Below are 24243 nucleotides of genomic sequence, written 5' to 3'. Positions count from 1 at the left end.
TATATATATATGTATCAGACTTGCAATACCAAGGCTTTTATACACTGACCAGAATGTGATTTTCGGCTTACCCTTTTCTCAGACCTTGCTGCACTTTTTCTATAGCTGCATGAGTGACTGTTCGGGGACGGGTAGATTTTGCGGAAAAAGTAGTGATTAATGACTTTTACTCAGCGCACATTATACAGTGCTAGGCTCCAGACCGAAGCTTCAATACTAGGTGTTAGAAAGACGGAAATTGGGGTCGAATTCTTACCCCCTGGTCCTAATTAAAAGCAGTATTATAAAAGCCTAAAGGTTATTCTGTGACAGGGGAAGCCTTTGTTTCTTTTAAAAAACAAATTAGGAAAAAGGAAGACTCAAGTTGTTAATTTGTCGACTTTATCTCTTCGGCCACACTACGAAAACGTTTTTTTTTTCACACCACGTTTAGGGAGAGAAATGGTGAGAATCCGGCAAGTTTTGAGATAAAGATAGCCGTTCCTCAAATAAAAAGCAGTTGGATCCTGGTGCTTATTCATTAAACCGAATGGCCGCGTTGAAAGCAAATAATATTGGGTTAATTAATAAGGAGGATTTAGGGGTGCTCAACTGCAGTTCACCGGGTCATCAATGCTAAAGAAACTTCTAGAAACCTTCACTTCAGCATCCTCTGTTACAAACTGGCCCATTCCACAAGCAGGAATGGCCGAGATTTTACATCCTTTCCGAGTCATCCCGGTTTCCACTCTACATTTGTGTGCATTTTCTCGGGGCGCTACACATAATTCCCCCATCTGGTACAGGAATTCCGACATTCCAGTGGTTGAATGCCTACATAGGCTGCAGGGAACCTTTGTAAATCTACAAGTCGCACCAAACGTTTTCTTAAGAGTAATCACTCTCACTGAATGTTCTGAGGTGGTAAGCAGATCAAGTCCGCCCCATTTGCGCAATATATATATATATATATATCACTGGTATTTCTTTCCCTGATGATAATGAAATCAGTATTTCACAGTTCTGCACCATGAAGTATTTGAATGTCACCGATTTAGCTAGCCTCAGAAGCCCCTATTACCAGAGTCCGAGCATGGGCACTTTACAATTTCAAACTCAGGATGACCCGTATCGCGAAAACGGCTGTTACTCAATGTGTCCTCCAGCACCGGAACTACAGCTTCCTCATTGTACTCCTAGGACCACCTGGAACAAATTAGCTTGACGGTCTGTGGTAAAAAAAATACTTGCATGATCTCCAGCATTCCAAATTGTGTCTGGCAATTTGCCGAAATTTTGGCAGCTCGAACGCGTTAACTGACTGTAGATCAGCTGGCGCTGAGCCTGTCAGCTCGCTTGCGGGTGTTTCTTCACCAATCGCAGTGACATCCTTAGCGCGCACATGGATGAAGCAGACTGTCATGCTCGGTGAAAAGACCAACAGCCACCTGATCTACAACTAAAACGTCTTTACTGACGATGCAACTTTCCATAAACTGCCTCGGATCAACCTGGTTGGATAACCGACCAAAAGGTACTTTCGATGGACAGGCTATTGCGACGGATTCTTGCTGGATAATCAACGTATAAAGCCACTTTTGCACCAGTTCTCGTTCTCCTAGGTCCCAATACGCTTTTTTGTTTTCGTATGGCAGAACCGTAACGTCAGTTTTATAAGGCTTCGGACCTGAAATGACAGTTTATAAGCCATTCCATAGACTACGTTTCTTTCCAGTTTTTCTTCTCGGTTAAGCGGTGTCTCTCCATAGAATGAAATTTAACCATATACTTTTGATTATTGTACAAAATGTCTCTTTATGCACTCGCATCATGTTTCAGACAGGGTTTGGAAGAAAAAAACAATAGTTTTGACTCCGAGGAAAAACCTGATGATAAATGATACGTCAATAATGTCTAGTAATTCAGTTCAATATTTTTAACACGTTGAATTAGTAGGCAATCACTGGATGGGCAAAACCTGAAAAGTAATAATTGCATGATGCCCGCTCTCACTGCCTACACTCCAGTGGCGTATGAATGTGATGAAAACGATTTCACAGAGCCCAACGGTGTGTGCACTTTACTAGCTCTCAAAGTAAGAAACCTTGCTGAAGCCATTCCTGCCTACAGACGTTTCCGAGAAATAGCTCTCACTAATTGAATCCTTCTAATTTGTCCACTCAGTTGTATCGCTTTGATACGAAAAATGAATTATTGCTGTCCACTTCTAAATGGCTTCACTGTATCAGTGGTGTTTAGTGGAAACTTGGCATATTCTAAATCCTCGAATCTGGGTTGCGACACCAACCTGACCTCGACAGTTTGTCTGACTAATCAAAATACAAATTCATGTATCCGTTCACTTACCGTTAAAGTGATATATTTATCGGTTATTAGGATCGGTACTTTTTTAGTTAACTTCTGGAGGTTCGTCACAACAGTCAGTATGGGTCTGCATGAGATCAACCAAACCCAGTAGCTTGTGACATACGACTGGTTGCTTCTCCTTAGCACTCTGAGTATCCGATACGGTTCACGATATCAACCTTTCTTATGCTCTTTCACAGTCTCATGTAAGGGTATTCCTTAACCCTTAGTACCGGTGCAAAGTAGTGACAAAAACTGTGCCAATAAGCGATATTAGTTCATGCCACTTGACCACTTTTGACCGACCCTCTCAGCCTCCCTTCCTCACCTGTGACTAGTTTAAATCTCCCTCTTTATTTTTGCCACGTTTTCAACCGATATGTTTGAATAGTTTTGCGCGTGCGACAGGTGAAACCGAATGAACTTTTAGTGCTCCGTAGCCCACTTATCCCCCAAAAGAAAACAATTATCACTGGTGGACTCGACTAGGGTATTGTACTTGTGTAAATAGTTCAGCATAATTAATATTACAAAAGGCTTCATGTCAAGTTCAAATGCCTGTAAGAAAGCATTGATCCTTGGACATCCTCGTGATATTTAACACGGGGGTTTAAACAGCAGAAATGATTCCTTCAGTGTTCTCAACTAACTTTGAATGGTTCATTCTTCACGAATGGTGCCACTGAGAAAGTTGAAGCGTCGATGGGGTGGGATATTGATGGGGCGTAGACGCTCGCTGAAGAGAAAGTAGGCATAAGTTGAATGTTTCACTGAATGTAATATAACTTATGTGCTAGGTACTGTCCCATTATAGCTGGCTGAATAACTAGCATTGAGAAATGAGGCTGAAGATGACTATACTGAAACAACAATGATTTTTGTAACAGTAGCCATTTTTACCCGGTAGACCACACTGATCATCAATGGGCTGAAACATATGACAGCCGTGGCCAGTTAGGACATTATTCGGGCCTATCACACAGGCGTAGTCCTCGAGTTTCCACTAGTCTACCCATCTTCATACGTTGCGCTCCCGTTAGGAGGCCCGAAGCCAATTGCTGCGAGGACAAACTACTTAAACCCAATTAGTACACAAATGAAAATGACTGAATTGCCGGTCGAATGTGGCTTAGGTTGTCGTTGCTGAGTGCTGACCAGCCACACTTCCCAGTGGAAGATAAATGAAACATGTGATATGTGACTGTGGAAGTTTCAGCATAGTCTCAGCATAGCCGGACGTGTTACGGCTTTAGCGATGCCACTGTACGGCCAGGTAGGCAATAAACATTAGTCGGTGTATGGACGTTGGAAATTCCATTCAATCGTTCAATTATAATAGTTTCCTTCTCATTCGAAGTTAACTAGCATATCAAATGATCACAGTAATTTTGGGGTTCTCCACAACGCACAAAAAGGGAGATCTGGGATTCATTTTTGTCTGGTCTGCTCCATTATTTGGATGAGGCTCGCTGATCCTCAATCAGGATACCAGTCCTTTTCGTCAAAGCAGGCTACAATTCTACAGGCCTGACAGAGCGTGTACAAGACACTTCGTAGACCAACTTGTTTCTGAAACAGCATCATACTCCACACATGGTAAAAACTCAATTTGGAAATTAGCTTGCATCAACGTAAGAGTTGGTCAGGTCGCTCCGATACGACCTCTTCCAGCTAAAAAATATACAATAGGCTTACTTTGCGCCAGAATAAACTACTATTCTCTGGCGTTACAAACAAACTTGCTTATCGCTGGTCTTTGTTGTTTAAAAAATGTAGGACACCCGGTCGATTACTGAAGTTTTGCATCCAAATACGAGGCTTTGCTATCATATCTCGTTTACAAAACTGCAGATTAGGTTAAATTATACAAACACCTGCTGCAGCCTCATAATGGGACGGTGCCACAAAGCCTTACGTTATACCTCTAAATTATCTTTAACAGTGTTATTGTGTACACGCGTCATATAAGGTTCCTTATACAGTAACATGCACTCAGTTAGAGAAATGATATACCAGTTGTTGTTTTTAAAAGAAAAAAAACCTTTCTCAATGTGTATGCCACGTGAAATGTAGCCTCACCTAATCTTCTGTGTTTCCTTTAGATCAGGACGGGCGGGTGTTTGTGAGTCGAACGCTGACATTGCTCCCCAGATACACCGAGAGTCATCGTAGCGTTGTACGTCATACCGTCCTGGACCCACGGGATGCTGTCAAAAAAGTGGTTTTGTTAACTCCAATTATCATAAACGAAGTATGGCATCCAATTGGATAGGTATAATGGGGGCTGAAGCCTCGAACCGGTAGTTTTTACCAAGTGAATGAGACACAGCTATGGAAAGTAAGATGCTTACCGGGTGGTGTGTAAAAATACTCCCAGCTGAACGTGACGATCGACTGAGGAATGGGACATTTTGACAACTGGCCTCTTTCTTTTTCGGTAGAACGGGGTCATATTTTCCGGGACCAAGCTGGAAAGAAGTCAGTGTGTTATACAAAATCTTTCTAAAAAGGCCACTTCGGGTTTGTACTATGAACATATCACAAAATGTCGCCATAAAATATAATAAGCTTCAAGGATGACATTTCTTGTCAACCACTATTCAGGAAACAGGCGATAGACAAATCTATGACTACTAGCCTTTCTCTTAAACCTGACAACCCTCACTAAGATATCAAGTCTGTCTTTGAAGCTGTAAATATTTGACTGTCGGCTTTCATGTACAGATCAGTTACGTCTGAATTCCCCCCATGTCCTCTTGGCACAAGTATTGTGGGGGATCCGGGCCAACGAAGCGCATGCCAGATGACCCCATTCAATCTATTTTGATGGTGAACACCAGTACGAACAAGACTCGAGTGATGCACTTCCCCGTTCGGTCTGGACTGAAAGAATTAATCGCGCTGGGCTAGGAGGAGGATTGTTCATACAAGTTTGACCGCATCTTCTACAAATCTAACCATGGCTTATCAGGACTATCAGAAATTATCTAGTAAATCCAAATACTTGTGGCGTTGCCTGACCGGCAGATCTAACACTCAGCTTATCGATTGACACAGTGAAGAAAATCAGTAGATCGCCGTTTGAGTTGTCCAGGAGGAGCACACAAATTTCTCTAGCATGAAATTGCTTACATGTCAGTTTAGTAATACGCTTATCCCACATGTCAGATGAAACACCCTCAAATCCCAATATGTTCGCCAGTGCTTATGGGTTCCTGTAAGCTCGTGACTCGAGTCCAATACTTTTACACTTCCAGGGAGATTGACCAGAATAATCGTGACGAGATAATAAGAGGAGGGTCAGAATGAAAACGACATGGTTGTCAACCCAGCCCATCCTTTTGCAAAAAGACAAGGTGTGCGCCTAATTTCTCATTCCAACTCTACAGACAATGGATACAACCCCATAGATGGAGACCCAGTGGACCAGCCTTCTTAGACTCATGGTAGTAATTGACCTTACCTGGAAAGTGTGCATATCAAACTTGGAAACTCTCGTACCTGTGCGGATGTTCCGACGGCGGGAGCATAAATTTTCCCAAGCTGCAGCTGATTACTAATTCTTCGAAATTTTCCTGCATGGGAGTGTTCTGGTCTATTCCACTTGTCCAAGAACGACTTGATTTCGTACGCTCCGGGATCAGGTGTATCGGATGTCTAGGTCAGAGTGTCAAATGATAAATAATTAGCGACCAGCTCCCTCAATCTTCCATACAGCTCTTACCATAGTAAATCACGACTACGACCAGTACGTGAAGCCAGTTTACCCAAAAAAAAGCTGGGAAACACTGGATAGCTGTTTCATTCTTGCTAAGAATCGGCAGTATTGCGTATCTTACTAGTCACCAGAGCAATTCGAATTGGTGGCCTCTCGGATGGCATTTGAATCAAAGCATTCAGCCATGGTGAGTTTTCTGAAAAGAGATAGTGAGCAGTGGAAACAGTAACTTGATCGACTTGATGTGGTATGCGTCCTGGGGGGGGGGTTAGTGCAACAGAATGCAACCAGTGTTGTTATCAAACGAAGAAACTTGTCTTCTTTTTATTGACAGAGTTCAGTGGGGACCAACAGTCAGCACAGAAGTCGCTATTTGGCAGAATCCGGACCGCTAAATATTCGCTGTCGTTGGTAAACCTCCTACAGTCTACTAAGAAAAACAAAGGCTTGACTTCATTTTGCTTCCAAACCAGACCAGTAGAATCTACGTATTCCAGTGGGAAATGGGGTGGCAGGTACAACCCTTCATCCTCTCAACTCATTGCCCAGCACGGTAAAGTGGTTGCGATCAGTGCACCGGAAATACTGTTTGTAAAATGTACATAGTAATCGGATTAAACTAGTCATTCCCTGATCCACCCTTATTCCCACTCATGTGGGACGACGGATCATCCATGTTGTCAATTTCTATCCAGATTGTCTGACTGAGTGCTCGGGGCGTAGGCAACTCGGATGCATTTTGTAGACTAGTCCTATGTCCCTCTCCCTCCATTCTTTCTTTCCTTCTTTCGTAATGGTTCTTTGTTCAAGTAGATTGACGTGGTTGTACGGCAGTGAAGCACCAGTGTTCTTATCTGCTGTGACTATCAATGGTGATTAGGGAGAGAAGGTTGGTTGAATTGCTTGTCAGCTGCAATGGTTTGCCGTCTGTGCCCCCTCATCCATAACCGCGATCACCATTATCAGTGCATTCCTCTTATAATAGTACTTTTCAATCACCGTCCTCAAAAACGGCAACATCAGGGTCAGTCACCAGTGACTTTGCAAAGGCCAAAACGTCCTCACAAAACAAACTGTTGCCTCCAACGTATGCTGACAAAATTCTGACCAGATAATAAAAAATAAATAGTCGTCCAGTAGTAGCATCCTTTTGGTGCCTAGCTGACATGCCAGCCGAAGGAAACACTAGATACTGCCAGGCTGCAGTTGAGCTGCTGAGCTTTGGTTCGAGCTACCAACCTTCCGGTCAGTAGATTCACACCGTAACCACTGATATAAATTGTTGGCACAATTTTTTCGTAGATGAGCCATCATGAGCTTGCAAAATTTCACTAGCAAGCCAACTAAGTAGGTACGTAGATTGAAGAAAAAATTGCGGAAATTTGTGAAGAGAAACGCAGAACTGTCCCATACCTGACTGAGGCTTCTCACTCACATCCTATATGGCCTGCATCCTCAGTGTGTTAGGAGATGGCAGAAAACAACATGCTCAGAGATAAGTTACCCACAAAACTATCCAACTCAGTCTCATCAGGTAGGCGCAGTCCCCGGGTTTCCGTCAACCTCATGCTCTACTTGAAACCAAATTGCAAGAAATAAGCGAAATACAGTCATTTGCAAACAACTTTGGTTTTGCGAGAGACTCACCTGGAACCCAGCTGAATCGCTCGTTTGTGATGTTTGTGATGCCTGTTTTGTGATGCCTGGTGCAGCACATTCAGCTGCCTGGAAACATCAAAACCGAGAGATTCAGCTGAGTTCCAGGTGAGTCCCTTGAAAAACCAAATTAGTTTACAAATGAGTGTATTTCGCTATCCACCTGAGCCTTTTAATGACCTGCGCAAATGTTTTGTTTCACTATGCTGAAAAAGTTGCTCTTTGGATCCCGGTCATGATTTTAAGACTTAACGAAACGAATGAGTGATAAGAGGGTGACCTATCATGATTAAACTACATTACATTATATTACATATATATGTATATATATATATGTATATATATATATATGTGCTATATTATACATATATATGCATGTGTTTGGAAAAGGAGGCCGTTTGTTCGGAAAATGAAGGAAGTGACGGATAATGCTAGTTTCTTCACAAACAAATCATGGTGTTCATTGTCGTGTCTCCATGCTTGTCTTAGCTGGTGACTGTTAGCAGGCCTCGGTGTGTTTACTGGTTCGCCATATCCCCTGAGGTTCTGACTGACCTCTATGATCTTCACATGGTGCCACAAGCGGGCGCGAATCCGATGACTGTGGTTTACGAACTTTGCATATTTATCCAGTACTGACCAATGGATCTGTCCGGGGTGTTAGTCAGTAACGCATAGGTGTGCACTGAGTAGATATGCGCAGTTTTACTCACCAATTGCTTGTATCTTGGGCCTGTGAACAGATCGTATGGTCCGCGAATCCCCGTCTGTTTATTCAATGTTTCATTCAAGTATTCTTTGTGCTTATACGTCCCTGGGCCAAGAGCACATATCTATTCGAAAAAACAATAAGTGGGGAGTTCGAACTCGTTAGACGTACAGCGGTTGGAAGGGAACGTTCGCCCGAAGTGTTAGAGGACATCATTCCCACTGAAGAGGCAGATTTACGAAGACGGTCCATTGATTCTTTGTAGATGTAAGGGTTACCACCAATTCCATAGGTTCCCACCCCCGGATTTTCCTTAAAACGATCGATGCTTTTTGTAGACCAAGAAAAGACACTTACCACTTGCGATTCAGAAAATCGTTTGGCTAGAGTATCGATCGGGCCCCGTTTTGTAAAGGAATGCTTTTTTAAGAAGTCCAACCCCGGCAGGCTCAATTCAGGCTTGGTTGCCTCAACCTAGGGTGTTTAAATAAGGTGACAACAAGTTAGCAGTTACTGAAATGTGCAAGGAAAAAAGGAAGATAATGATTTAGCTAGAGGCTAGTCACTGCAACAGTAATACTTTTAAAGAGCTGAGCGGCAAAGTGTGCAAAATTACGGACATCGAAGTCCATTCTGTCATTCGTTACTTGTTCTCCATATTTTGATTATGGCTGACCAACTAGAAAAGCCGGTTTCACTTAAAGCCATGTGACAGTATAAATCACAGTAATATTTGGCATATTATGTATATAGAGGTAGAGAGATGGGTCTACTGATCTACGAAAGAATATAATGTAATATTGTTGTGGCAGAAACGAAACCCTTAAATGTAAAAACCCTTTAAAAGCTATAAAACATGACGCCTTCCTTCTTGCCACATGGAGCCTATTGGTCTTTGTGTTACAGACAACTGATCTGCTCATTCGTTAGAACGCTTTTAGCTCACCTCGGGAATATCTCCCTCAATGGAAACACTCATTTGGACAGAGGAATACTTTTCGGCATTCCGTTATCTGCTGACGACTTAAAGACGAAGGGCTAAAAAGAATCCCTTTGCTCAAACGCGTGTTTTCAATCCACCTGTTGATACATTTCAGTTGCTCATCTTGAATCGTCATCATCATCATTGTCAGCTGTAATAACCGCGTACTTGTGGTGCAGTGGTTTTAGCTGCCGCAGTTTCGTTCACCGATGATTTGGAGGGAGGGGTAGGTAGCTGCGCATTGCACCCGCGAGCTGGTAAATTGGTGCATAAATCCAGCACTGTCAGTGGGCTGTCAAGTGAGGGGAGTTGGAAAAGGAGCATTGAAGGCATTGCATTGAAGGCAATAGCTATGATGCACGAGCGCCATTGGGGGCGCGACTGGGCCATGTCTGATAATGTCTCTAGCCATTGATGTGGCCCGTCTCGGGGTCCCCATCCAGGAAGACGGCAGTGACCAGCGCAGCTGAGTTTGCTGGTAATGGCTTTCATACATCGCTGCCAAGTCATTGTTTGACCGCCTCTGACTCTCTTCCACCTTTCACGTGGTGCTGAGAAAAGAGCCCTTCGGGGAAGTCGGTCGACTGGCATACGCAGCACGTGGCCAAGCCAGCGCAACATATGCAGTGTGATCAGTTCATCTATCGAGGGTGAGTTATTCCTCCCGAATACCATTCGACGTACTTCCTGAATGGTCACTTTATTACCGTTCTTACACAAAGTACTGTAGCGATCACAATCTTTCCTAAGTTTCTGGTCGATTGTCATTTCAAACAGAGCACTACAACACGCTGAGTTATGAATCACACTCAAACGTAATGGAGTCTAGGTCTCAAGTCACTTAGTTACTTTTTCAAATCAAAGTATGTGATTTTGTTCATCTCTGAATAAAACAATGGCTCTGAAGTTTATAAACCAATTTTTAGGGAATGCCTTGTGTGCTACTGAATTTGTGTTGCTTGACTGAATAAATCACACAAAAGGTCGAAAACTAGGTGCTTTCTTGAAAGGATTCAATAATCGGCATTGTACAAAAGATGAAGGATAAACTGAGGAAATGATTTTTATATTCGAGACTTACATAATCAATCGCTTGATACGACTAGTTGTAAAGTTTACACAGAGAAAGTCTACTTGCATGAATTTATATATACAGTAGAATGAAAATGCTCCCGTGTCATATACAGGCAGCTACTCACCACCTTGTCAGCATATTTTGTAATATTCAGCTTAATGAAGTCCTCGTGTGGACTGCTCTTATGTGTTTTATTGACGGAATAAACAGTACGTAAGTTTGTTGTCCTTCTCATGAATCGTCAGATGGGCGCAGTCCTTGACTTTCTGTCAACTCTGAAGTTGCATCCAATTGGCACCCAGTTGTAAATTAAGTAGGCAGCAAGGGAGAACTCAACTAAAACCCAACTCAATCGCTAGTTCATGACATTCTTTAGCTGAAAGTTTTGCACAAAGGTCACCTTGATGCCTCAAAACATCGAGGAATATCTTAAACTAGAGATTCAGCTGGGATTCGTCGAGGTGAGTGCGGTTTGCAAACTTTGTAGGTCCGAGTAGACGGTTCATGTTAACGGATATTCAGGGACTGCACCTATCTGATAAGCCTTAAGGACAAAGCTGATACTGGATTTCTCAGAGAATTTCAGCAGCACTGAAATTTTTCTCAAATATCATGCAACTAGAGCGTGAGGCGGTTTCTGTGCAATCCGTTTGGTCAAAAAATAGTGCTAACGAGAGACTCAGCTGGGATTGAAGTGAGTCTCCCGTTAAAGCTAAGTTAGTTCGTGTGTGTGTGTTTATTCATCGATGTTGAAATCTGAAAGTCTATTATGCCTAAAAGCCTTGTGATTATCACTTGTGTAACTCTTTTAAATGATGACGAATGGTTTCGTCGGGGCAAAACTAAATTACTCCCTTGTCACTAAGGGAAGCTCAAAGGGAAGTCAAACACCCTATTTGGCGTCCATCTTTTCAGTAAAATTCTAAATTCTGTCCTCAGTAAACAATGTGGGAGGATTTTGCAGTATTCAAAGTAGAATTTTGTTCACAGTTAGTTTATGAACGTGAATTCGGCAAACAGTGAATATCACGCTTATTGAACTAATTTCATGAAACAAACCAAAGGATGTTATTGGAGTTTTCCAGCTCCATTTGCCTGTTTTTATGTGGTAAACATCCTGAAGTTCTGTGTACACAAAGGTGTTTTCCACAGAAGTTGAATGCAGCAAATGACCATAGTTTAGAAAAAAACGAGCGTTGATACAAACTGTTATAAGGCCGCTTTTTTGCAGATATGCGATTTTTTGACAAGAACAATTATCAAGTAATAAGTGACTATATCAATGGTAATTCGGTTATCTTAACTGAGAAGCTGTTGTTACCATTTCAGTGGGAGTCTGTTTGATTCTGAATGCTTTTACAAGATCCGCTTGCTTTTGCAGGTGGTAATGTCGCTTCCATAATGAAGTGAATGCATTTGCACTTTTAGCTCTTTGAGTGAGTTCAGCGTTGTAATATCCGGGTCCCAAATTAGGAGAGGAGTTGACAGGTCGCCACTTCGGGTGTAAACCTTGGTAGCCAAATCTTTGGGCTGTTGAACCAAATGGAGCGTTGTCTGAGTTCTTTAGAACCATGGCATTCATTTGGTTTCATTGACGTGCGTTTTTTTTCAAGTTATTCTCCGAGTGGGTGGATAAAACGTCTGCAAACACAATGAAGCAAACTTAGGCTTATTATGACAACCAAGCTCTGTGGTCTGGGAGAGGTATAAATCACAGACAGAATTTCTCTGTAGGGGAAATATTTTCAGATAAAAAATCGATATCCTCAAGGAAACTTTGAAGTACATAAGGGTTGCTTCTATCCATAGCAATTAACGCATACTACGGGATCATGTGTATTTTTCAAGAATTAAGCTAGAGTATTCATGATAACAGATAGTCAGGCGTGCCACATGGCCCTTTAGTGGTCCTGCAGCACACTGTGTGGATAACGAGGTCTCCATCCTCAGAGGCGAGTCGCACTCTTAGCGCATAAATTTTTCCTAATCGCTCTCATACCTATCTGCTAAGCCATAGCCTGACTACTTCTCTGCTTCCGCCACTCAAAATGGGGGACGAAAAGCAGCGTTTCCTGCCCAAAAATGGTTTAGTATGCGCAATATATAGCCTAACGAACACAGTTTTTGGTTCTGGGCACATTCTTTAATGGAAGGTCTTTGCTGTTTACCCGAACACTCGCATTTCAATTGCCTCGGCAGTGATGTCCCAACGCCAAACCTCACCAGCCACAGTTTCGAGATAACGTGCTAAAGATCTGAAGACGCCTCAGTTTCGCTGCCAGAAGAGGTCCAGTCTCACACCGACACACGCACGTAGTCCGAAGAGCACGTTTTTTGAGATTAATTGATATACGACTTTGACGCTATAGATGTCTGAAGTTAACGATCGGAACCAGAACTATGTTGCGCATGAGTCCACCGAGTATTTGGCCGCTTTTTTCAGGGCCTTTTATAAGAGCCAGACTGCCATGTAGTTCATAGGTACAGTTTGATCATGTCAGTGCTGGAATAGTTGGGAACCCACGGTATCCTGCAGCTTCTTTTAAGCTGAGAATGTCTGAGAATGTCTGCCGTCAACAATATTGCGGTAGTTTTTGGCTTCTTAAAAGCTAACTGGCTGGTATGGTGTAAGTTTAACTCCTTGTTTTAGACAATTTGAATAAAGATGAATTAATAAACAAGGGTGGCGGCTGGACAGGCTGCTTTGTTTACATTAGAATTAGGATTTCATCACACAAACAGACTCAACTGTGATTCTGTGATAAAGGTGTCTTTTTAACACACGTAAGGAAGTTAGCCTGGTTTTGATCACTTTTGCTAGCATAATGCTGCTAAGTTGCATCACACTCACGACTATCAGGCAACTTGGAAATGAGACTGCAAATAGAGTAACTAAGGTGTTTTCCATGCTTCGTCGTTTTGCTTTGCTTTGTAATTGTTGCTTCGACTCTTATTTCAACAGGAGGATTTTTATCTCGTAGATTTGTATCCCACCAGTTTTGCATCTCAACTATCTGATTGATTCATATTTCTAAAGTTTTTTTGCGTTTACTCCGGAATGCCTGCAAAATTCGAGCTTTATGGCTTTTTGAGTATATTTTGGCATTTGTTTACACTTGAGCTCTGCTAAAAATAAGAACACTTGTAACTACGAAGTCCAGAATACTGCGCTGGTAAGGGTAGCGAGACTTTCTGGTTAGAGCTCCACGGTACTAACTTCTGGGCGTTGTTAGATTGGAGGAAAGTTTCTTGTGCAAGTACGACAGTGGCTTTTAGCATGATTGTCTGTATAAGTCATGCTTCAGAAGTCTAAAACTGCGCAATTACCAGAGCCAAGCGGATTCGGTGAGAAACGAATGTAATCGTGGACTTCTCATTACTCACACACTGATCTATTATGGATTGTGTGGTAGCACCACCTGCGTAGATTAAGTAACTTCTGTGGTTGAACTTGATGGTTGTTGACCAAAATTTTGCTGTTGTTTAACCAAGTTATTCGTACCCAAAGACCGATCCTGGAAGAAAAGGAATTTTGAAATTTCTTCTGGGCCCTTCTAGGCATATCGCATACTAGATTGACACCAGGGTTCCTTTTGCCAGAATGCCATGCTAGCTAACTGGTGGTGAAGATCAATACATTTTACCGCGTAGATAGTTTTTAGCCCAAGAGGTCGTAATCTCGCTTACCTTGCTAAATGATCTACGTTACGGGTAGGTGGATTTTGGAATTCAAGAACAGAGGTTGGTGTGAGCTATTTGATCCTCATGCGCTGGTTTCTTAGTTTTCTTTGTTTACTTTGTAACTTACGGTAATCGGTGTTTCAGCAGGCTAAGTTGTTGAATATAAAAAGTCCAGAGTGCTTGGTGCACCAGATACGGTTGAATTTAGCTGTATCGAGGCCGAAAACTAGCAATGTTTTGGATCATGGTAGGTATTTGGGTCGCATGTTGGTCATTTCATAGAGATAAGACTTAAAAATCATTGATTTAATATGGCTCCTAAAACCGCATATAAGATAATACAGGGTAGAGCCATGGTTCAAGGTAGTAGGTTTATTGGTGCACAAGTCGCTATATTGGTTGATAACAGGCCAGATTTGCATACCCATGGTCCAGTTATTGCGCAATTTTCAAATGATGAAAGGCCTGAATCTTTCTAGTTAAGCGCGTGATTGGTTTGTAATACCATGTACTTTCACAAATTAAGTATATTCTATATGTTCAATAGCGGCAGTGTCGTATGAAGTAAGAGAGCACCTGGATTTATTTTAGGCACTTAAGTCTATGTGAGTAAAGAGTGAGTGTCTTCAAAAGCCATGGTCAGTTTTCGCCAGGAGTCAACAGAAAACTTGAGAGTCATGGACGTTTTTCGAATATTCCTTGAGTTACTGGTGGTGTTACTATTTCCCTCCAAAGCAATTCTGAGCCCGAAATTTGTTGTACAGAGCGAAACTTTTGTGTAAGCTTTGTTTCGGTTTATGACCTGCTACTGGATGGCTGTGCTGAAGCCCTTTTCGGCTTCCTTTGCGGAGGCCCTTTCGGCCACATTGGTTTTGATGCCGTATATAAATGATAGAGTAAAACGTGTTTGTCTTATGACTCCTACAGAAGCATATGTTGACTAGATTATAGAAAGAATGGAAAAAAGTTTCAGCCGTAACATACCTCTGTTGTCTGTCTGCCATGCCATCCAAAAGAATGAGTGCTAATTCAATGCTCAGCTGCTAAAATCTCCGGTAGGAGAAGTTGAGATGCCGGAGTTGATTCCAAACCACTGATAATCATTAGTAAGTCTGCTTCTAAACCACTAAACTGTCTCGGGTGGATGGATCAGTCTTTTGAGACAGACAAGGTTATAAGAGACGCGAGGTTCCACCTTTTTGGGCATGTGTGAATTATTGATGGTCAGTTTATTGAGTTCAATTTCCTCCCTGTTGAGTTTCTGACTCACTGGAGTTCTAACTTTAACTACACCGGGTTTTGAAAATCGAAGAAAAATCTCCATCATCTTCATTACCTTCCACCTCATATCGAAAGGCTGCGTGTTAGTCTTGGCATCTGAGTCTGATCGTGATTTTGGCTAACATAGCACGGCGAGATAATTTTTTGCTTGCCTCTTTGAAAAAGTTGCTATGCCTCAAGCAAACTTATACGGTGGAAATTATTTACTTTCCGTACCTGCTGTTCTTAAGCTTTGACAGATATGCGACACGCCGACTATCCACGAGGCATTCATTCCGTAAGCTCGTCCAGTGGTTTGAATGTAACTACTGTTTAGGGTCTCTGAGCGGTGTGAATTAATCTACCGTGTGGTGTTCTTGTTTTATAGCCCACAATTACAACGTTTGATGCGGGCGTTTGAATGGCAGTTCTGTATTCAGACTACCAAATGGGCACTAAGTATTTTGGTTGTACTTATTAATTAGATCAATTTAATTGGACCTGTTTAGTTGAATTCGTTTCTCAGCTTGTGCCAAGAAACCTGTTGGAATTACTTTGCAACTCTAGTTTGTGCACAACAACCTTCCTCTGTAGCTTCATGTTTACCACGAGTATCACGTAAGTTCACCGCAAGAAGCCTGAAGACGAGTCTACGTTCAATGTAGACGGTCCGAGCACGAAAGTAGCCCCTAGTAGTATGGCACTAATGGCTTATTTTGTTTTCTAATCTTAGTCTCCGTTTTTTGACAAAGAAAACTGTCCACATATGTAGGGATCTATGGACTCAAACCTGTTGGGCTGCATGAAACGATGTAGTATGTTCATCCCGTTTAGAGATCTCACTGTAGTCAGAAAGTATCAGGTGAATTGCCTTGTAGCGCTTCCTCATTTCATGGTCTTTGTCAGCTTCCGGAAGTTTCGTAACGCAGAACCTTCTACCCGGGAGCCAGTTTTGAGCCGCACTGAGTATACCAGGTGAGCGCATAGTCTCAACAAGTTCTCTTTGAAAATTTTTGTTACAGCCATAAGGACTACGCGCAAAAGGCAGATGCATCTTCTGTAGTCGTACTACCTACAGTTTTGACCTTTTAAAGATAGTTTGATTATCTCTCTACCTCAGTATGTGGAGAGGTGTGTCATAGGTGTTGCAGTGATGGAGGATAGGTCTTTGCGCAGCTTTTCTCTTCCAATCTTACCGTTTTAGAGCTATCAGCAATTTGTAGTTACTTCTTCACCTCCATGGAGCCGAAGATTGTCTTACATAAGGAGTCACCCATTGGAGATTTCGGTAGTGGGCCGCTCATATGCACCCCAATGTTGGTTTGCGTAGGATATGTTGTAGAATGGTGTTGCGCAAACATTTTGGCCAGCTCCTGGCCACCGGTGATGACTACAAATTCTATGTCGTTGCGTCTTGTCTTTTCTTCTGCGATTGATGTGCGCAAAGATTCCCTTCGGCGCGTCTTCCACGATGGTTCAAGTCGTCCCTCCTATGCTCGCCTCTTGTCGCCTATCACTCGCTTTCTGGTAATCCCAGCAGCATTATATTCACCACGGCCCTTGAGGCCTTCGCCCTAATTGAATTGCTACGTAGTACAATATTTTTGCTTCGCTCCTTTTATGTTTAAACGATTTTGTGTAACCAAAGAGACTTAAGGGAGCCAAATTCACTTCAAATTTTTTTCCGTTTCTTCAGAGGCCATTCCGCTGTTTTTCGGCTTTTAAGCACAACAAGTTGGTGAATACAACGTTCACCGTCTTTGAAAGTCTACTGGAGAAGTTTCTATTTGGCTTGCAAATATACCACATCACTTGTTCTGCTAGATACTCCTGGAACCAAACTGCTCGCGAGAAGGAGTGCTGGTTCTATCCGTATTTCGAACGATCGATGCAGGGAGAGGTGAAAGTCACATAGTGGCTACCTGGCTATGGTTTTATTACTTGTTGAGCTCAATAAGTGTACATAATAGTATGTACACACCATCACACTCGTACTACCTGAAATACCTTGTACTTCCCTAACAGCATGCGTGGATACGACAAGTTTTTCTGTGCCGCCTACGATGACCCACAGTCTGTCGTGCTCTCTCAGCACTTTTCGATTGAGTGTTTCGTTAGCTGCAACTGAAACTGGTTATCCAGGAGACACGGTAACAGGCAAGCCTCCCAATAACAGATTCTGATTGAGCATGTCTGTATATGATCGAGAGTTAGACATTATTATTGGTTAATGGCTTATTCCCTGTATAGTGATCCAAAAAATGTTCTTACAAGATGTCTGCACTAACCAAATTACCGCCCACTGGTCGTTAACGTCCATCAAGGTCAACTCGGTCAACCGTTTACGGTCAGTTTCGAAACTGAATTTTTGGTAAATCACTCAGGCATAACATACAGAATGGTTATCTAATGGTGGCTTATCTACTTGGTTTACATAAAAAACCAAGTGCGTGAGCGCCCAATATTCGCACAATGAGGTTGAATTTTTGAAAGCTGTGACGTGTTCCTGATAGACCAAAGCAATCGGGCTATTGTGTTCAGAGTTCGAGTCCAAACTCCTGGTCCTATAGTGCGCACCAGTGGACGCATGGAACTTAAAGGAGGCCATTATCCGATGCAAAGCAATGCTTCGACTACCCCAAGTTCAGATTTATTCCTCTATCATAGCACTACTTAAAAAACCCTACCCGAAGATTTCGGTAGCACCACTCCCTAGGCTGCATAGCTCTAGCACTATAAGTCAATCCGTGGGACATCCCCTTAGTTAGTAGTCAGTAGTTTACTTCTTTTAAGACAGAGACACTCCGAATATGAGCAATATTCCACGTGCCCAGTCTTTTGCGCTTTTCGGACTCCCTGCAGATCCAGTGAAAATGTAACCTGAATCCGGTCAGCAGGACCATCGTACCACTATTACTTAACCTCAACAAACTCATGCCCCCACGTTTGTTCATGATCTGCATCGTCTCTTAGTACACCGTTATATCGCGCCATCTGTTTTTCATCCACACTTTGCCTCATAAAAATAGTCTCCAAATTACTCAGAAGCAAACGCGAATCCCAACCCATCCTGTTCACTAAAGCCGGGCTTACATAAGATTTGAACGCCTGTAAATTTGCCCATCTTTGGTGTTTCGGAAAGCACTTTGGAGGCCTTATACGCTCTCCATACACTCTGCACCCGTTTCGTTCCCAACATTGTTGCCCATTAGCTGGCTGACGTCAACCCATAGTCTGGGAAATGGTGACAGATAACTTTTGGGGCTTTTAGGTCACTCCCAATCAGCCGCGCCATAAAATGACGCAATGACTTCCAGCTCTTCCCTTGTTCCATTCGCCCCATACTCCCAACTTCCGAAGATTTATTTTACCCCAGCAATCATTCGGTGCAACATTATTGCTTCTACCTTCAGTTCCGACTGCTACCCCTGCAGTTCGTCGTCTCCGCTAGAAAATAACAACACATTTCCCTCAAGTGCAGTTGTTTTTAGGTGCTGCACCCCGGTCTTCACCTGGCTGAAGAGCAGTAGTGCTTGATGAAATGGCAGCCCTCAACCACCTGGACCGGGCGGCCACGTGGCGCATTATTGGATCGGGCTGTTCTTTTGGCAGATTATTACCCTCCCGCCCTTCAAAGGATCCTCTGCATCAGAGTGGCCGCAGCAGCATCACTCGTTCGAGTTTCTATAACTATGGTAGTGTTGATCTTCAGCGCCGAGGAAGTAGAGCGAGTGTTATCTTCGCGTCCCCTAAGGGGTGTCACCCGTCTATCGTCCAAGGCTCCGCAGTCTTGGCAAAATGCCTCCCTGCTTAATTACGCGACATCCTCAAACGACAGATTTCGTTCTGGGCCTAATATGGTCATGTCCTATGTGTGATGAAATATGCCTGCTATTTGGATATTCATCAACTTCTTTTACCACTGACTGCGAATGAAGTGCCGGACGTCGTCGCTGGCAGGTGCGCGTGCTTCTCCGAAATTACTCTTCCAACTTCATTATGCGTCAGTTGAAAATCAAAACTTCTATCCCGAGCTCACTTAAGCAACCCGACTGTCTCGAACACTAAGGGCGTTTAAGCCCGTAAGCAACCTTGGAGCACATTTCGCAACTCCAACTTCAGGGGTCGGCTCAGCGTTACCTAACACTACAGCTTCCACAGCAACGTTGTTTAGTGTCACTTAGGGTGACAGCAATCGAAAATCTTTCGCCACCTCCGGCCGTGACAATCTTTCGGGCATGTAAGGCATGCAGCATCGCATCCCCAGGCAAACCACTCATGCTGTACTCCGGCCCCATTCCGTCTTATTTTGCTTTTGTTGTCCTCTGAATGTCCAACACACTCATGAAAGTTCTCTACCTTTTTCCCGATGTGCAGAGGTGTAAAACACCAATGCTCGACAGTTTTTCCATATTAGCTCCAACTTCATAACAATAATGATGTTTATTCCCACCTTGTGGAGGGCACACCGTCAGGCATGATCATACGTTTACAGTCAGAATAAAGCGTGACTGGTGGATTTAACGGTACCGAAGAGTGCGCGAAAAAGAGGACGATGTCGAAACGGTGAACAATATCTGATGAAATAGTGAAAAGAGGTTCATTTTACAACCTGCAGGGGACGCGCTGTTTGAGGCATGATCGGGCCGTTATGGCCTGAACGTGGTAGGCGAAAACACAACGAAGAGGAGGGTACAACCAACGAGGCATGCCCATTACATGAAAAGTAATTGCAATTGCGGGAACCGAAAAAACTAGGACGATGGGCACGAGGCCCGACTGGTTCAAGAATGGGGCCGGCTGACGAACTAAAATTGAGAACAATTGCTGGCCATGGGTGGCCTTGGGTGGTTGGGTAATTGGCTAGATACACAACAAGCGAAAATAAACGAGATGGAATAATTCGGGCTAGAAGTAATTGGCCAGCAAATGTCAAGAAAATGGCAATAAAATGGCACGTCAAAACACCCATCCAGAAGTTCTAAAACGGTACGCAGAGCTCCACTGCTCTTCGTGTGGAGCTTCACCCCAGCCTTGCTAGTATAGTGAACTTCAGTGTGTGCAGATATGTCTTTCGCCTCATAAGCACTAATTGCGAGATGTGGCTCGCAGGTATCCCTCACTGATTCTGTCGTATTCGCCACATCTACGAACACATTCATTATTCCCTCGCCCACCCGTTGCTTAGTGGTCAGCGGCCGCCGCACAGCCAAAGATGTCTGTGGATAACTTATCCTTCAACTCCTGGAAAGTCATCCATACGGCTTTTCTCGAATCAACCGACTCCGGAGTTCGAATTAGGGATGGCTGATAGTGATGAAGAAAAGCAATAAAAATTGCGCTTACTTACAGTTGGCTACATGAATGTGTCTATGGCCGCAGGCCCGAAATGTACAAAACAGCGTGTTTCGCCTTGGTACATTGGAACACTTTCGTGGCATGGGAAATAGAGCATTGATCAGGAGTTTCGTTTCTGCCACGTAATCTTGAAAGACTGACAAACAAATGTTCAGCGCCAATACATATAATGCTAGAGGAAACACCATCAGCGATCTCGAAATAGCCCGGTGCTTATAAGACTCTCGATGCGCTTTCGAGACGAGCCAGAATATGGTTCGAATAATTTTTCAAGGGTAATTGCTAGTCGGTTGTGACCATACTACCACGTTTCATGACCGAAATGACAGTCAGTTTGCCTGTCTAGAGTGCTGTCCGAATAATACAGAAATTAAAACAATAATGTTCATTCCCAACTTGTAGGTGACATACCATCCGGCGTGCTCATAATGGTACAGTCAGAATAAACCCACGACTGACATCAGTTGGTGGTGATCAGCAGTGCACGGAAGTGGGGCAATCAAGAATGTCGCAGCCCATCGATTTTTGCGCGCTTACATTCCCGTCATGGACGGCAACACTCAAGCTGTAAAAATGGCGCAACTCATCCAGCTTATATGAGAATGCAGGTTCAGTATTCTTTTTTGGATGTTGCGCACCTAGAAAACAAGAAGGCCGGTGCATTGCTCCACTATCGGAGAACTCATCGCACTGTGTCGACCTCGGCCGGAATCCATGATGATCACTCAAAACACATCAGGGCACTTGTTCCAGGAATCAAAGAATCATCCTTATTGAATGAAGAGCAACAATCCGCACCTTTCACAATGGTTGCACCGGCGTACCGTTCGTTATGATATCAACATTCTGCAGGTGATTTTCTTCGAGTTCGTTAAGAATTCGGTCATTTTGAATGCAGTTACTAGACCACCATTTCAGGCCAAAATGGCAGAGTTCATTTACCGCTGTACCAGTCTTGAGTCCAGGTGATCATCTTGTAGCTTTCGCATCAGATTCACTACCACAGTCCCCGCTACCAGCTTACGACCACAGCTTCTCTAGAGATGACGCTCTATGTTTGTACCCAACGGGGTCGATACGGTACTCTCCAACTGCCCGCAGCAAACTGTGCTTCTTAAGTTTCCCTACCTTCCTTTGAAGGCCATATTAGTGCCACATCTATCAACTGGACCTTGCGTATTCCTCCAGCCCCTGGATTCGTTGCAGAATTCCTGCGCGCCTTGTCTTCTTTGGGCTGGCGGCAAAAATCGGTCTGTAGCTAGTATGAGAGAAGGCCACTTCCCATCTATCCTTGGTGTAATTTTTACAAATCAACGGTACATCGGCAACGAAGTTCAGCTCCTCGCCCTGCATTCTTTGGTTTCATTATTAACAGTCCCTGCCTAAACGGTTCCCTATCCCTTCTCCGATTTTCACGACCCCGTGAAATTCGAGAAGTCACAGGACCCGCTGGACCCGCATTATTGATGTGAAACTCGCTTCATATTTCCTTTTAATTCTACACAACTGCTCTGCTTCCAGTGAAATCCTCCAGCCAAAAAAGTGCCTCCTGGAGTCGCTGTCCAGGGACGAAATACAACCTCGTCTACTGGTCCCACCCTATTTCGAGACGTCCAGCAAATAAAAATTTCTCCTGTAAATGATAACTTTTATCCAAATTCCTGGAACGATTCAGAGAACCTGCAAAAGTTTTGTGTTGATAACTTTGTTTACAGAGGTAACCATGAATATGGCCTTTTTAAGAATCCAAGAATCCCGCACACCTCAACGGTCAAACTTGCCTGGGGCTATAGGTCGGCTCTGACCACCCAAAACGGTCTACAATCACGCCAGATAGCAGAGACCCCTATACCCTGCCAAATCCGGATGCTCTTCGGGCCCTGAATTGTTCCTTTTCTATCCCTTGCTCCAGTGGTGACTGTCTTGCAATTAAAAGAAAAATATTTTCAAATCTGTATAGTTCCTCGGGTGTCGATCTGCCCGACCAACCTGACGATTGCACTACAGGAGTCTCACCACCAGTCAAGGTGACTTCGTCAATGCGGGGCTGAGCGAGACTACTTTCTCTATGATTCAACCAAGCCTTATTGAGGTCCTTCGCTCGACCCCTCATTCAATGACAGCACGAACCATTTTCCAGAAGACCACCGATTTCGTATCAGCTCCTTCGCCCCTGGCTCAATCCTGGGCATCTTTCATCTTGCGTATGCGTGACACCCAAAACTGCGGTAGACCTATCCTTGTCACCCCAATTTCGACTTCCGTCCGCTTGTTATTCACAGTACACGAGTGTCATCTTCGTCAAGTTCGCTGACAAGTAATGCGAACAATCTTCAAACAGAATATGACCTTAGAGTGCATAATCAACAACCCTGTCAACGATCCTCCTTATTCACGTGTAAGAACCACCTGAGCCCATTGGAGGCTTTTATCACTCAGCAAATCGTAGTACATTAATTTCGGCACTTTCTTTGTAGGCTAATCTGATTAACTCCTTTTATTGTTTTAAAGTCGCCTGGAGCTGCTCTGCTTTGGTTAAAACTTTGGACTCTGTTTGTCACTCGTATACTTAGCATCGCGGCTCTTATGCCTGCTGTTCCACCCGCCATGAAAGATCGAAAGTCACGGTGGCTTGAAATAAATCAAACTGGGAAGAAAACTAAACTCCGCAACCCTATTCATAGGGCAGTCACGGAATTACCCCTCAAGATTGAAGGCCAGAGAGCCAGACCATTAGGTTCTGATTGGCCAAACCACTGACCAATCCGCACGCGCCCTCCATAGGTCTTGGTCTGTTCGCCGAGCTTGGTTAATGGTTGCAAGCGGCTTGCCACCAGTCGCTGTGACTTAAGAGTACGGTTTGAGTTGGTTAGTGATGAAATTTTCACAATATAACTAATGGGCTTCGCTAAGAACCAAAAAACAAGCGGAGCGCACGAGCTAATTATATTCCTTTGCATCCCCACGCTTTCTTTCTGTCCGCAACCGTCTCGAGACCTATCTCTCCGGCGATGTGATGTTCGATGGGCTTGCCCCCGAACACATAATGCACCTAGCTCCACAACATTCTAAGCATTCTGTCGGTAGGAGACTCCAGCGTATGAGGATGATGCTATTACCACAACCTCGTAAACAATCTCTTGTTTCGTCCCATACAAATTGGTCCTACACGATGAATACCTCATTTGCGACTGTATAGTTACATATAGTCACTAAGTGGCGCATTAGGTATCACTGGTTCGTGTCAAAAACACCAGCATCACGTGCATGTAGAAACCGTGTGAGTCGCGGGGGGCTATATTTAAAAAAACGTTACACCGAAGGCAAAGACGGAGTGCATCATCATCATCATCAACGACAGCTCAGTGCTCAAATGCTTCACTGCCGTACAGCCATGACTTATTTGAAAGAAAGGAATAAAGGTGGATGGGGGAGGGACTTAGTGCTAGCTTAGCTTA

General features: G+C 43.5%; 1 protein-coding gene across 1 annotated transcript; it reads right to left on the bottom strand.

Moving 5' to 3' along the window:
* Window positions 1-2818: 2818 nt before the first annotated feature.
* On the bottom strand, window positions 2819-17746 carry T265_01012 (hypothetical protein; the record flags this gene model as incomplete). The annotated part of the gene is made up of 9 exons (XM_009164927.1): window positions 2819-3082; window positions 4426-4553; window positions 4698-4814; window positions 5848-6003; window positions 8434-8553; window positions 8601-8741; window positions 8787-8903; window positions 11808-12127; window positions 17716-17746. 8 exons carry the CDS (start codon window positions 12066-12068, stop codon window positions 3007-3009), a joined length of 1116 nt encoding a protein of 371 aa, XP_009163191.1.
* Window positions 17747-24243: the final 6497 nt, after the last annotated feature.

This window comes from Opisthorchis viverrini, assembly GCF_000715545.1.
Source record: "Opisthorchis viverrini unplaced genomic scaffold opera_v5_10, whole genome shotgun sequence".
Lineage (NCBI taxonomy): Eukaryota > Metazoa > Platyhelminthes > Trematoda > Opisthorchiida > Opisthorchiidae > Opisthorchis > Opisthorchis viverrini.
The sequence above is the reverse complement of the archived record's forward strand: the minus strand, read 5'-3'. Positions and strand labels throughout refer to the sequence as shown.